At 43.8% G+C, this 15,264-nt stretch overlaps 2 protein-coding genes across 5 annotated transcripts in view; one reads left to right on the top strand and one right to left on the bottom strand.

Annotated features, from left to right (window-relative positions):
- Window positions 1-348: 348 nt before the first annotated feature.
- On the bottom strand, window positions 349-8,000 carry PFN4 (profilin family member 4). 3 transcript variants are annotated; one of them, XM_045286925.1, is made up of 5 exons: window positions 7,788-8,000; window positions 6,967-7,092; window positions 6,486-6,623; window positions 4,087-4,192; window positions 349-463 (listed from the first exon to the last, which is right to left on the bottom strand). In XM_045286925.1, the coding sequence occupies exons 2-5, from the start codon at window positions 7,081-7,083 to the stop codon at window positions 435-437; spliced, it is 390 nt and encodes a 129-aa protein (XP_045142860.1). In that variant the 5' UTR covers window positions 7,084-7,092; window positions 7,788-8,000; the 3' UTR covers window positions 349-434. The 3 variants fall into 3 exon arrangements, with proteins under 3 accessions (XP_045142860.1, XP_045142859.1, XP_004696120.1); XM_045286924.1 differs by having other exon boundaries at window positions 7,827-8,000; XM_004696063.2 differs by having other exon boundaries at window positions 7,896-8,000.
- A 1,495-nt stretch (window positions 8,001-9,495) lies between these two features.
- Window positions 9,496-15,264, top strand: part of FAM228B (family with sequence similarity 228 member B) — a 48,243-nt gene continuing 42,474 nt past the window's right edge. For both annotated transcript variants that reach the window (XM_045286923.1, XM_045286922.1), the window contains exon 1: window positions 9,496-9,822. In XM_045286923.1, the coding sequence (XP_045142858.1) occupies window positions 9,724-9,822 (99 nt within the window). In that variant the 5' untranslated portion in view covers window positions 9,496-9,723. The remainder of the gene's footprint in view (window positions 9,823-15,264) is intronic.

Below are 15,264 nucleotides of genomic sequence, written 5' to 3'. Positions count from 1 at the left end.
AGAGACTGTCTACCAGTGGGGAGCTCCTTGACAAGGGACATTGAGTCAGAAGCCAAGGATGGTGACTCCTCATGGATTTCAGCTTGCTGGAAAATGTGTTAGTTTGTCCTATGAACTTCTGCAATAAGAGCCACACTTTGGAAATGAAATACATCCTTTTCAGTTGAACGGTCAATGAGGAGACACCTTGAGTCGTCTCATTTGTACAAAGTGATTCTCTTGGTTCTGTCCTAGCCCACACAATGCTAGCATTTAAAAAATCTTACTGTGGATTTTTCTCTCTTCCCCAGGAATTGGCTTAATTTGGTATACCCGAATTTTAAGTTCCTACATAAAGAAAAAGAAGCCTACAAAGAAAGAGTCATTCTTTATTTAGGCTCGTTATTATTATTATTTTTAATAATAAAGACCTTCTTTCAAAGTTGTTTAATGACTCAGCTTCCTTTTTTTCTTAAATAGTCTCCTGGGAGGGAAAAAAAAGAGAGTAATTTACCATTATGATTCATTCTTTTATTATTTATATTGCTTTCTGTCATCCATTTACTTACACTACACCAGAATTGACTGTGTGTTAGGCCCTGGGCTAGGTCCTAGTGATACAAGAATGACTAGATAGATAGTGGAGAATAGGCCTTTCCCTCACAGGGCTCTTCTCCAGTAGAGGAGAGAATTGCAAGCATCAATTGTGTATTTTACAACGATCAGTGCCACGACAGAGTCTTTGTGGACCCGAATACTGTCCTGTGGACAGGCTCTGTGGGCAAAGAAAAGGCAGAGGGATGCATATGGGCAAAGGGCTTGGTGGGGGGGTGGGCAGACAACAAAAGATGGCTCCTTTCCTGGTGCACTCTGTGACCTAGATGTCAATCTGGTTACAATGCTTTATTTCCAATAAGCTATTCATCATAATAACTTTGAAAGCTAACGCTTAATTCATCTACACTAATCCTTTCCTTAAATCGAGTGTTTTTAAAAAAATTTAAATCATTTTATTGGGGACTCGTACAACTCTTATCACAATCCATCCATCCATCCATTGTGTCAAGTACATTTGTACATTTGTTGCCATTATCATTCTCAAAACATTTGCTTTCTGCTTGAGCCCACACTGAGTGTTTTATATTACTTAACGGGCGGTTCTTTATTGCACTCATAACCCACGGAAACTCTGGCAGATACCCCTACCTACTGCTGTCCAGCGGGTTCTGACCCCTTGTGACCCTACGCGGCAGAGTAGAACTGCTCTCGGAGGTTTCTGAGGATGCAAATCTCTATGCAAGTGGGCTGCCTCATCTTCCTCACTTGCGGCAGTTGGTGGGTTTGAACGGCTGGCCTTCCAGTTGGCAGCCCCACACGCTCACTCCCAATGTACCACCAGGGCACCTTATTCTGGGAGAACTGGGGTGTAGTAAGTGACAGGAGAACAATCCTGGTGGTTCGGTAGTAGAAATCTCAGTTCCCTCAGGGGAGACGGAGTTTGGTTCCTGGCAAATGTACCTTATGCACAGCAACCACTTGAGTCCCTGGGGGGCACTGTGTGTTACTCTGATGCTGACCAGATTTCAGCAGAGCTTCCAGAATCAGACCAGGAAGAAAGCCAGGCGATCCTCTCCTGAAAATTAGCCAACAGAGACCCTGCTCCCAATGGAACATTGTCTGATCTGCAACAATCATGGGGATGGCACAGGATTGATCAGGGAGTGCTTCCCCCAGGAACTGGGGCCAACTTGACAGCAGCCACCAACTAAAGGGCAAAAGAAGTGGACTCCTGACAAGTCAGCTGTGAGGCAAATTCTGTAAAAGGAATTACATTTCCCCATCGATTCAGAAATACAGTCCTGGATGAGAGTCTCATGAGAATGAACAACACCGAAACCATTAACCACATCGATCTCTTTTTATCTTTAGCTCTATATATCTTTAGGACAGGGATTCAGTGAGACACGAGCCAACTCTTAAAGCAAAGCAACTAGGAAACTTGGTTGGCTTCTATCCTTCAGATTCATGCTATAGAGAAATCATACAAAATTTAAGAAAAATATTCATGGTCCTCTCATAATTCAACATTACTCAAAAGAAGTCACTAAAAAAGCTTCTAAGACGAAAACTGTTGTCCATATGCTTACTTTGTTTTTTAAACTTAGGACTTAGAATTAAATTGGTTACCATTTTACCAAAACATGTGATTCACTAAGATGAAAACAGATTTAAAAACAAACCTGGTCATTTTGGGTGAGGGAAGTAGCAGAGCATTTTCCCTGTACTCCTTGATTTAAAGTTTTCTTTAATAAACAGTCATGACTTCTAGAGTCTTGCATAATAAGTTATTTAAATAGTTGCCAACTTTTCTATAATAATTACACCTCATTTTTAATAGAAAAAATAGATTTGAAAGGAAATATAGGAAGGGAAGAGAAGTAATGGGATAAGGAGCTGCGTCCTCGGTGGCCCGTTTCACCCTCACGAGCATCCAACCACTGCTAAGACAGCCTGCCCTTCTCAGAGCAGTGGGATCCGAGGCAGCATGATGGCAGCTGTGTCCTTCTAACTAGTAAACCTTCGTGTCCCTAAGCAAGAAGCTTCGCCTTCTGTGCCAGCCCAGGCTGGCCCTTGGTTACAGGGGTCAGCCATCTTCTCTGGCCACATCTGCAGTCTTTGGTCCTCTGAAATCTTGTCTCCATAGGTGACTTAGGGACTCAGTCCTGGGCCTCATCTGACTCCACAATCTGGTCTTTTGAACAACTTCACTGCCCATCTGTGGTCATTACATTATCTGGTGTCAACCTGAGGCTATTAAGAGCAAAGGGGTGGAGTTTAGTCTGTCATCAGGTCACAGCTTGATGACCTCATTTAGAGGCGTGATGGAGATAAATAGCTCACTGGAGGCCAGATACCCTGTCTCTCTGCTTCTTCTCCCTGCGAGACATTCCTGTTGACAAGCCACATGGAGCTACGCTGAAAGAGCCAGAGCCCTAGAGCTGGAAGAGCAACGTGGAGACCCACGCCAGTGCTGAGATGCTTCCACCACCACTGGATCCACAAGACTTTCCACACACTGGCCTGTGATCGTCCTGCATTCTGTTACAAACATTCTGAATTTACAAACTGATATAGGACATATGTGCTAAGATCAGACTTATGGACTTGATTTGGACTGGGCTGGGATGTTTTCTTAATATACAATTGCTCTTTCTATAAAGCTCTTTCTTAAACACATATGTCTCTGGATTTATTTCTCTAGTCAACCCAGACGAACAAACCATCTCTTTAGTGTCATTTCTGGATCTACTCGTTTGCTTTGCTTCCTGATCTGGCTCTACGCTCACTGAAACCAAACTTCCGCCTCATCCTATCAGCTGGCTCAGAAAGGCTTCTCAACCATAGCTCTCACTCCTGGCCATGGAGAAGATTCTGACTCAGTGACAACAGGACAGGGTAGAACTACTCTGTGGGTTTCCGAGATGGCAACTCTCTCAGGGTTAGAAAGCCTCATCTTTCTCCTGCGGAACAACGGATGGTTTTGAACTGCTAGCTTTGCAATTAGCCGCCCACTTAAACCCCACACCACCACTCAGGCTCCATGGAAAGGGTTCTAGATAGCTGTAATATCCTGTCTTTTCTGGGTTGGAGGTCACCTATTTTATTTCCTAAACTGTGCCTTTTCCAACTCTGTCCTGTTTGCTTCCAGAATACCTCACTGGCAGCTGTGCAGCATGGCATACAGCAATCCCCTCCAGGGACCAATGTATGGAACCTGGTAAGTGTGTAAATATACACATTACTATGAATATATTTTGTTTCTGTGATGGTACTTGAGTTCTCAATCCTTTAAGAGTCAGCTCCCTGGAGCTTTCCCTGACTCTGCTGGCCTGCGGTAATTAATTTGTTCATCAAACATGCATTGCCTGTTCTGCATCAAGACCGAGAAAGCACAGCACTGCCAGCACCCAAATCCAAAAGTTGGATTTTGGAATCCAACTGTGTGTGTGTGTGTGTGTGTGTGTGTGTGTGTGTGTGTGTAAAGCCGCTTAGACCCCAGTTTGTGATGTTTTGTTACGGCAGCCTGAGGAAACGAATACAACTTACCTAGCTTCTCTGTGGCCTCCACACAGACACTAGGATACATGCCCTCAGTGTAAGTTGCCACCAGAAGGTACAGACGGGTCTTCACAATCACCACCCCGGTGTTCTCCTGCACAAAAATGGAAACAGAATGCCCTCCTCTTGGTCCCCCTCACAGGACCAGAAGTGATGCTTTAGTTTTTGCCATTTCTTGACTTTCATGTATTCATAGTCATGTCTGACTCTCCACTCCTTTCCACTAATCAAGTTGTCTTTACTCAGAGTTTCAAACTATTGACCTAACAGCATGTGGATTGTGGTATAGCCCCGTCTCCATGCCAACACATCCTGACAAGGAAAGATAATCCACTTTGGAATGTAGTAATTCCAGTACCTCCTTTTCCTTTTGCAAGGATCCCACTGCTAACTGCAGGGTTGGCGGTTCAAATCTACCTGCTGCCCATTGCCTTGGGAGAAAGATAAGGCTGTCTGTTCCCAGAAAGACTTGCAGCCCCGGACGCCCAATGAGAAGTTGCTGTGAATAGGAACTAACTCGATGGCCATGGGCTTGGTCTGCGTGACAAAGAAAGAGTCATGTAACCTTGTCAAACTCTGCTAATCTATAAAGTGAGGCTACTCCATTTCTGATGTGGATGAAGTATGCCCAAGCCCCACTCCCACTCCACAGCCATCCAGTCCATACTGGCTCACAGTCACCCTTTGGCACAGAGTAGAACAGCCCCCGCCCCGGGGTGATTCTGAGATGCTTCTGAGGCTGTCAATCTTTAAGGGAACAGAAAGTCTTTCTCCCATGGGGCAGCTGGTAGGTTCAAACCGCAGAACTTGTGGTTAGCAGCCCAATGAATAACACACTACATACCCACGTGGTCTCCTTTAATCCATATAGGGGAGCCAATACAAGTGAATTTTGCCTATTTTAAGTTCTTTTGTGGCAACAGGGAAACAGATTTTGAGCACAGGCGTGATATATATATATATAATTTTTTTTTTTCTTTTAAGAGAAGGCTGTAGAGGATGAACGATGGACTGGAGCAGTAAAAGCCAGTGTAGGCAGCTGATAAACGAGTCTATAGCAGTGGTTCTCAACCTGTGGGTCTTGGCCCCTTTGAGGGGGTCGAACGACCCTTTCACAGGGATCACCTGATTTATAACAGTAGCAAAATTACAGTTATGAAGTAGCAACAAAAATAATGTTATGGTTGGGGGGTCACCACAACATGAGGAACTGTATTAAAGGGTCGCGGCATTAGGAAGGTTGAGAACTACTGGTCTAGAACGAATACTTCCCCAAACCAGGTTCTCTAAAAGTACTTTCACATAGGCCCTTCTGGGACTAGACTGCTCTCTCAGACATCGCGTGGAGGTAGTAATGAATGACCTTCACCTGCTTTATAGATTGTATCAGGAGGGCAAAGGCCCTTCGGTGGGCACTGGGCTGCCTTACTGGCAGCATGGTGGTCTGAACCCACCAGCCCCTCCATGAGGCTTTCTGCTCTTGTAAGGATGTCATCGGCTCAGAAATTGACAGGGGAAGATCCACTCTGACCTATAAGGTCAATATGAGCTGGAATCGACTTATTGACAGTAAGTGAATTCTCAGAAGGGCAAAGAAAACAAGAGAACACACCAGCCAGTGTGATCATAAGGTGTCAATGGGATCAGGTATCAAGCATCAAAGACCCAGAACAAAAATCTTATCATTGTGAATGAGGGGGAGTGCGGAGTGGAAGCCCAAAGTCAATCTGGAGGCAATTGGACATTCCCTTACAGAAGGGTTGTGGGGAGAAGATGGGCCAGTCAACGTGCAGTATGCATGGATGAAACATACAGCTTCCCTCAGGTTCTTTAATGTTTCCTCCCTCCACCCCACTATCATGACCCTAATTCTACCTTACAAATCTGGCTAGACCAGAGCATGTACATGGGTACAGATAAGAGCTGGAAATACAGGGAATTCAGAACAAATAAGCTCCCTGGGACCAATATTAAGAGTAGCCATACCAGGAGGGTAAGGGGAAGGTGGGGGGAGAAAGAGGAACCGATCACAATGACCTACCTATAACCCCCTCAGAGGGGATGGACAACAGACAAGAGGGTAAAGCGAGACATTGGATAGTGCAAGACATGACAAAATAATAATAATTTATAATTATCAAGGGTTCATGAAGGAGGGAGGGAGGGGGAGGGAAGGGGAAAAATGAGGAGCTGATACCAAGAGCTCAAGTAGTAAGAAAATGCTTTGAAAATGAAGGCAACATTATGTACAAATGTGCTTGACACAATGGATGGATGGATGAATTGTGATGAGCTGTACGAGCCCCCAATAAAACGATTTATTTAAAAAAACGAGAATCAAATTCTTAAGATTCTTATCCAGTTCTCTTCAAACCCTGTCTACTCACATTCTTAGCATAAAGAGAATAATCATCCGATCGGACACATTTGTAATCATTTTCCTTGAAATATAAGCCTTCTCTTCGGGTTAGTAAAGGGTTCTTGGCGAATCCGTTCACAAGCATTTGAACATCACTGGGCATTACCTGCAGAGGTTAAAGAGTGAGACCAGAGTCAGCACACTATGACCAACAGACCACATTTGGTCCACTGCCTACTTCCATAGAGCATGAAACTAGGGATGGTTTTCACGTCTTTAAGAAGCTAAAAGAAAAAAAAATCAAGAGAATATCTTTCGAAATGATGTGAACTTCAAAATCGAGCATCTGTACACAAAGCCAACACCATTCTTTTACATATTGCGTATCACATCTGCAGAATTGTGTAGTTGTGATAGAAACGATGTGGCCAACAAGCCTCAAGCATCAACCACAGAGCTGTTTAATGGAAACATTCCCTTCAAATACTCATGGCCAGGCTTGTTCTTACACTAAATCCTGGGGATGCCACACACAGGCTCCGCTCCTGGAGTTTGATGAGGGCCGCACTGTCCACATGCTTCGTGCCCAAGAGGCTGTCCAGCAGCAAGGTCTGCAAATGACTCATGCGTTCTCACTGGGAAAGAGAAAGGAGACTCACTGGCTGGTTTTTAAATGGCTTGTGAGTACAAAAGTCCCTTCAGACGGTTGGAATATCACTATGTGTACTTCGAAAAGAAGAAGCATTTAAGGAGTTGGTCCATCATCTTAGTGGCCACCAATACTTCCAGGAAAATGAAAATCATTTTTAAAAACTCACAGGTCAGAGAGTGGGGTTATAAAGCGAATTTGGAAAACAGCCTCATCATTTTCGGGCTAGGACAATGGTTTGCAGCAAAATCTCTTGGGGATTAATACTTGTGTCCCCGTCCCCCCCCCTACACAAAAACCAAAAACCCAACGAAGGGCCCACCTTCAGGGATTCATTTTCAATAGGTCTAGGGTGGGTCTCAGTGATCAGTATGTTTGTTAATGGACACCCTCCGTGTCCCACCCCCGCCCTAGATGAATCGCTGAATGAAACAAAAAGAGTAAAATGAAAGATCAGGAGTCCTGGCGATAGTGTTGGAGATTCTGAAGGGCAGTTCTTCTCTGCCCTATAGGGTTAACTGTGAATAAGCCAGAATCGATTCGACAGGAGTGCGTTTGGGCTTGTTTTGGTTCATATGTTGATCGACCATGAACCAACATCAACGTCACAGATGGACCCCCACCCCCACCCCGAGCAACACCTCAGGGGGCTAAAAACATCTTTAGGGCACTTAAGCTAACATTTTCCGCAAAGTCTTAGTCTTCTTGGGTCGTCCCTACCAGAAACACCTCCAAACACTCGCCCTTCCAAGGCGCCCCTTTCCCCGCTACCCCCTCCAGACCACTTGCCCCAGCGGGGCTCCCGGAGTGGGGAGGAGGTGCGGCCAATTCCCAGTGCCGCTAGTCGGAAAGCTGCGCTTCAGGCAGGTTGAAGGAAGGCGGGCGGGCCACGCGGAGCGGAAGCAACCGCCTCCGCGGTCCGCAGCCGAGGGAAGGACCCGCCCCTCGACGGCCGCGGGGGACGCCGGGGCGGGGCGCCGACGTGCTCTGCTATTGGCCGGAACAGCTGCCCGTCACGGAGAAGCTGGGCGTACAACCGCGTGGTCGACGCACCGCCGCACTTCCTGCCAGTCGCTGCTGCCCCCAGGCGGCCTGCACGTTCCTTCTCCGTCTGGCGGGGACGCGAGAGCGCGCCCGTGGCGGAGCTCGGACCCCTTTTTCCTTTTGAGGAGCCCTGGTGGCGCAGTGGGCTAAGCGTGGGACTGCTAACCCTGTCCTAGGTCCGCAGTTGTCACCCACCAGCCGCTCTGCTGGAGAAAGACGAGCCTTGGCGTCCGTCCCGCGTCGGCCCGCAGCCTTGGAAACGCTGGGGAGACTGATGGCTGCGGGTCGGGTGTTCGGTTTTGGCCGGCCTGGCGGAAGGGCCCCGCGGCTCCGGGAGACAGAGGACGGAATGTTGCCACATTCCAAAGAGGCGGCTCGAGCTGACTGGGCAGCAGGCCCGGCGGCCGGCTCTCTGTCTCGCCGCAGCCCGACGGGAAGCCCGGCCCTCGCGCCCTGGGCTGGGCGCTCCCGCGGTGCGGAGTAGCCGAAGGCCCTGCGAGTGAGGAGCGGGGGTGCCCGTGACGGCCTGCGGAGCTCCCTGCCCGGCCTTGACCCGGGCCCCGGGGCTTCCGGGGGACAGGCTTGCCAGCCCCGCTTGGGGGTCGAGGCAGCAGGCACCTGGCTGACGGGGTGGGGTAGCCGCGGCTGCAGTAGGTCTACAACAGGCTCAAACGACGAGTAGCTTCCTCTGCTCCTTAAGGGTGGGCTTCGGGTGGCTCTGAGCTTGAAGGCTTGCAAACTGTTGGAAAAGCCCTGATCCTCCTTTCCCTCAACAGCCAGAAAAGTTCAGCGCCCAATAATGGTCCCCAAAGTTAGAAAAAGGAGCCCTGGTGGCTTAGTGGTTACCATTGGGCTGCGATCCGTAAGGTCCGCAGTTCAAAAGCACCGGCCGTTCTGCGGGAGAAAGATGGGACTTTGTACTCTCAAACCGTTGTAATCGTCTCGGAAACCCATGGGGCAGTTCTACCCTGCCGTATAGGGTCGACTGAGAGTCGGCATCGACTCGAATGGAGTCGATCAAAGTTAGGAAAGTGTTGCCAGCTGGGCCCCTAGTGGCCAGGCTGGAATTGTGACAAGGGTTCGAATAGGACGACTTGGGAAGCCATTCCAGAAGGCAGACAGGTGGGAGGGAGGACTCAGTCCTACAGGGTTCTTCCTTGTTAAAAGGAGGCTGGCTCTGAGAAACAAATTACGTAGACCTCATCAGAAGTAAGGTGACCAGATTTTAGCATTGGTAAAGCGGGACACCATTGATAAAACTCATATCCTGGCGAAATAGCCACCTGGCAGCCGAAAACCGTATACCCTAGCTTATGCATTCTTTCCAAAAATCGGGACTTTTTAAAAATGCTGCGGGGCGTGGGAAAAATTGTTAAAAATCGGGATGTCTGGTCACCTTAAAAAGCCAAGTGACGAAAGGCCTCCTGTTAGGAAAGGCGTGGTGGTTAATGTTCATAATGCCTTACACATCACAATATCTAGTCCTTAAACAGAAAATAAGATGATTATGAGTTTATATGACCACAAAAGCTAACTTTCAGTTTTTCTAGGAGCTCTGTTATTTCTGATCACAATGAAAAGTTTAAACAATAATGAGGTCATACCTGGCACACTTCCCAGGATCAAGAACTTAAAAGAAGGGATGGATCCTAAGTCACTTTCTTTTTCGAAGGTACAATAGAGTGGCATTTTGAGTTTACTTGGGTAGTTGTAGTGAGAAGTTTCCTTTTCTATTGTTTTCAATTTCAGTGACTTATTGGCATCATTCTAAGAACTTTGTTTATTTTGCTGTTCATTTTTAGCTTCTTTTAACATTGATTACATACCTTTGGTAGAAAAATAGAGCAGCTAAAGCTAAAAAAACGTCTCTATAAAGCATGACTTGATGGTTATCCAAATTTTGATATATTGTATTTTTAAGAGTATTATTTTTTTTCTAAACAGTTTTAAAACGGGTTTATCTCTTAGGGTGTACTGATGTTCAATAAACTATAGAAGACACGCTTGGTTTTCTGCTTCTCAAAAGCTATAACCATGAAAACTCTATGGAGCAATTCCATCCTGAATATGTGGGTCGCAGTGGGTTGGACTTGATAACAACCACCACCAATAAATTTGTTTATTTAAAGTGTAAAATCGTATATAAAGTTTTGACATGCCTACAAGCAGGCAACACAGCAGCAGTGCATTGACAGGGGACTGTCAGAAGTTCAGGCTGGATTCAGAAGAGGATGTGGAACAAGGGATTGTCATTGCTGAAGTCAGATGGCTCTTGAATCAAAGCAGAGCATATCAGAATGACGTTTACTTGTGTTTGATTGACTATGCCAAGGCATTTGTCTGTGTGGGCCATAATAAACTGGCTAACCTTGAGAAGAATGGGAATTCCAGAACACTTTTTTGGGCTCATGAGGAACTTTTACATGGATCAAGAGGCAGTTGCGTGAACAGCACAAGAGAATACTGCGTGGTTTAAGATCTGGAAAGGTGTAGGTCAGGGTTGTATCCTCTCCTTACTGGTTCAGTCCTGTATGCTGAACAAATCATCAGAGAAGCTGGATTATGTGAAGACAAATGGCATCAGGATTGGAAGGAAGGCTTATTAACATCCTGCGGTAGGCAGATAACAGAACCTAGCTTGCTGAAAGTGAGGAGGAATTGAAACACTTGGTGATGAAGATTAAGGATTGTAACCTTCAGTATGATTACAATTCAATGTAAGGAAGACCAAAATCCTCACAACTGAACCAATAGGTAACTTCATGATAAATGGAGAAAAGGTTGAAGTTGTCAAGGGTTTTATATTGGACCCATAATCAATACTTATGGAAGCAGCAGTCAAGAGATCAAAGGATATATTACATTAGGCAAACCTGCACAAGGCCTCTTTTTAGAGTATTGAAGAGCAAGGATCTTACTTTGAAGACTAAGATATGTGTGGCCCAAGCCATGGTATTTTCACTTGTCTCATATGCATGTGAGTGTGACATTGAATAAGGAAGATTGTAGATGAACGGATGCATTTGAATTGTGCTGGAGATGAATATTGAAAATACCCTGAACTGCTAAAAGATAAGCTGATCATTCTTGGAAGAAGTAAGGTCAGAGTGCTCCTTAGAGGCAAGGATGGCAAGACTTCGTCTTACATACTTGCACATATTATTAGGAGAGACCAATTCCTGAAGAAGGACATCCTGTTTGGTAAAGTGGAGGGGCGGCAAAAAAAGACCCTCGACTAGATGGATTGACTCTCTTACTTTCTAGTGGATTGCAGGTCATATTTCATTGTGGTCTTGATTTGCATCTCTCCAATGATTAATGTCAAAGATTTTTTCCATGTGTTTTTTGACCACTTACATATCCTCTTTGGAGAAAAATATACTCAAAGCCTCCACTCATTTTTAGTTGGAATATCTGCCTTTTTAGTATTGAGTGTTAAGAGTTCTTCATACATTCTGATGACAATTTTAAAAAATAAAATATTTGAAAATATTTTCTTCAACTCGATGGCTTGTTTCATTCTTTGAACAGAGGCTTTTGAAAAGCAAAAGTTCTTATTTTTGATGTTCAACTTATCAAATTTTCTTTTATGGATTTCCTTTTGGTGTAGCTACAAAATCTTTGCTTGGGAGGGCAGGGGAGAGGGGGAAGAAATGGGGAGCGGATATCAAGGGCTCAAGTGGGAAGAAAATGCTTTGAAAATGATGGCATATGTGCAAATATGCTTGACACACAAGGGAATGTATGGATTGTGATAAGAGATGTAAGAGCCCCCAATAAAAGTATTTAAAAAAATATTTGCTTAACCCAAGGTCACAAATGTTTTTAGAGCTTTTATAGTTTTGGGTTTTACTTTGAATCTATGATCCAATTTTGATTATTTTTAAAAAATGGTATGAAGAATATCTGTATTGCATATTAACATCCAATTCTTCCATTTGTTGGAAGCACCACTTGTAGAAAAACTTCTATCCACCTTCATTAAATTGCTTTTCACCTTGTTGAAAATCGATTGACCAGATATATGTGAATGTATTTCTGACTCTTCTGTTCCCTAATTTATATGTGTTTATGCCAATACCACACACTCAATTACTTTACTCTCATAAGACTTGAAATCAGATAGTGTGAATCTTCCAACAGTTTTCATGGCTGCCTCGACTAGTCAAGGTTCTTTGTATTTGCATAAAAAATTTTAGTTAGCGTGTCATTTTTTTCTCCACAAATCCTGTTGGCATTTTGACTGGGCATGCATTTGGGCCTAAGGTGTATTTGGGGAGAATTGACATGATTATGATATCTGAATGTGGTGGATGTTTTGTAGTTTTCTGTGTGCAGGAATAAGACCTCTTACTTATCCCTAAGTAGGTAATATTTTTGGTGCTCTTTTAAATGATATTGTTTTAAATTTCCAATTTTTTTCACGTGAGTACATATTTTGATCTTGGTTTTTTGCCATTTTACTAAGTTTACTCATAAAGCTAATAGTATTTTTGAGGCTCTCATAGGATTTTCTAATCTATCTCTCTCTCTATATATATATATATACACATTTTTTCATATCTCATATAAATCATTAGGACCTTCAAGATAATGTTGAATAGAAGGGGTGAGAACAGACATCATCAATTTGCCTTTGGTCTTAAGGGGGAAGCAATTCATTTTTACTATTGAAAATCTTCCCAACTAACTGGATAAACAGCATCATGAGAAATTGGGAAAAAATGAAGTTGTCAATGATTGCATTATTTTTTTTAAAAATCGTTTTATTAGGGGCTGATACGACTCATCACAATCCTCACATACATCAATTGTGTAAAGCACATTTGTACATTCATTGTCCTCATCATTCTCAAAACATTTGCTCTCCACTTAAGCCCCTGGCATCAGGGCCTCTTTTTTCTTTTCTTTTTTTTTCTAATCATTTTATTAGGGGCTCATACAACTCTTATCACAATCCATCCATACATCAATTGTGTAAAGCGCATTTGTACATTCATTGCCCTCAATGATTGCATTCTATTTGGACCAACAATTAGTGTCGAGGGAAGCAGTCAAGAAATCAAATGACCTATTGCATTGGCAAATCTGTTGCAAAAGAGCTCTTTAATGTTTCAAAATGCAAGGATGTCACTTTAATGACTAGGGTGTGCCTGATCCAATCCATGGTAGTTTTAATGCTTCATATACTTGCAAAAACTGGAGAGTGAAAAAGAAGAGGCGGAAGAAGAATTGATACATTCATAACGTATTGGTGAAGAATAGTGACTATGCAATGGACTACCAAAGAATGGAAAAATCAATTTTAGAAGAAATACAACTGGAATGGTTCTTAGACTCAAGGATGAGAAACTGTAACTTCTTCATTTGGATACGACATGCATAAAGGCCAGGTGTTAGAGATGGCCTTTATGTTTCATAAAGTGGAGTATCAGTGAAAATGAAGGGCCCCATAACTAGAGACTGAAACCCACCAGCAATCGAAGATGACAGAGGCTGGGGAACATTTTGTTCTCTTGTACACAAGTGACTAGGAGCTGACGCCAACGGAACAGCATCCAGCCACAAACGATGATGTAACTCGCATGATGCCGTGTATTGGGTAGGAGCCCTGGTGGTGGGGTGGGTTTCATATTGGGCTGTTAACTCCAAGGGCAGCAGCTCAAAACCAGCCATTCCAAGAGAGAAAGAGGTAACTTTCTATTCCCATGAAGATCTGCAGCCTCAGAAACAGTAGTCCTTGTCTGTCCTATATGACCTTTCTGAGTTGAAATTGATTCCATGGTGTGAGTCTGTTTCGTTTTTGCTGTGCCATCTATAGGCACAGGATTGTATCAGGTTGAAGAAGGTCCTTCAAATTCTAGTCTGACAATAGTTTTTATTAGGAATGGTATTGAATTTTCTCAACTGCTTTTATCAGCAACTATTGAGAAGATTGTTAAGGTTTTCTATTTAAACATTTTATTGTGGTTTGGGCGAAAGATTATAAAACCGTTTTCCATTCCACAATTTACGCTTTTTGTTTTATGACATTAGTTGCAATCTCATCTATGTAACAACTCTCTCCCCAGTTCTTCTGTGGGGTTTCATTTGCCTATCTCTCCTGCCCCTTCTGCCTCCTGAACTTAAGTTTTTGGGCAAATACTGCCCTTTTGGTCCCATATAGTTGATTGTGAGGAACACGTTCCTCACAGGAGGAGTTATTTATTGTTCATTTCATAGACTTGTCTATTATTTGGCTGAACATTATCTATGGGAGTGGATCTACAGGGGTGGGTTTAGTTCCAGGTAGAAGAGTGTTGAATGGCCGTAGGAGGAGCCCTAGTGGTGCACTGGGTCAGGAACCGGGCTGCTAACCACCAAGTCGGTGGTTCAAACCCACCAGCCACACTGCAGGAAAAAGAAAGATGAAGTTGTGTGCCCCTGTAACGATGTACTGTCTTGGAAACCCGAAAGAACAGTTCTGTACTCTACTATCGGGTAGCTCTTTGTCGGAATTGACCCAACAGCAGTGGATTTTAAGGGCCGTAATTTGTGATGTTCCACCAATCTCTATTAGACTAATAAAGTGGTCTTTTTCATTATTGAATGTTGATCTGTTCCCCGCTCCCCGGCCCCTGTTATGTTCAGGCCCTTGTATGGGGATCCCAATGAAGGATACAAGTGGTAGTGATAACATCTACCTCTGGTTTCTAGCCTAATTGTTCTCTTGAATCTAAAGTGTTTTCTACTCTTTTTCATTTTTGTTTCAGATGGGAAGAGACTAATAGTTGTATCTTAGGGGCTTTATTGTTTTTTATGCTGTTATTATGGTGAATTACATTGGTGGTCTTTATAACGGTAAACCAGCCTTGTGTTTTTGTGACAAATTTTTTTCCATAGTATATTATCATTTTATTCAATTGATTTCATAATGGCGTCATGAAATGTTTATGAGATTGACTAAGTTTTCTTCACATATTGCCTTCCCATTTTGCCCATGTAATAGGGTGTTTGGCAGTCTCAACATTGTTTTCTTTTTTTTTCTTTTTTGATATTTTATTTTATTTTTTTAACATTTTATTAGGGGCTCATACAACTGTTATCCCAATCCATACACACATCAATTGTGTAA

Source organism: Echinops telfairi, unplaced genomic scaffold (genome assembly GCF_000313985.2).
Source record: "Echinops telfairi isolate 266 unplaced genomic scaffold, ASM31398v2 ScPeMD7_9;HRSCAF=40, whole genome shotgun sequence".
Taxonomy (NCBI): domain Eukaryota; kingdom Metazoa; phylum Chordata; class Mammalia; order Afrosoricida; family Tenrecidae; genus Echinops; species Echinops telfairi.
This window is presented reverse-complemented; position numbering and strand designations above follow the sequence as displayed.

Coding starts and splice junctions, on each gene's coding strand:
- PFN4 (XM_045286925.1), bottom strand. CDS start 7,083: ATGAGTCATTTGCAGACCTTGCTGCTGGACAGCCTCTTGGGCACGAAG. Junction 4,193..6,485: donor ATTCTCTTTATGCTAAGAAT/GTGAGTAGACAG, acceptor ATTTTTGTGCAG/GAGAACACCGGGGTGGTGAT. Junction 464..4,086: donor GGAGGCCACAGAGAAGCTAG/GTAAGTTGTATT, acceptor TTTCCCTCCCAG/GAGACTATTTAAGAAAAAAA.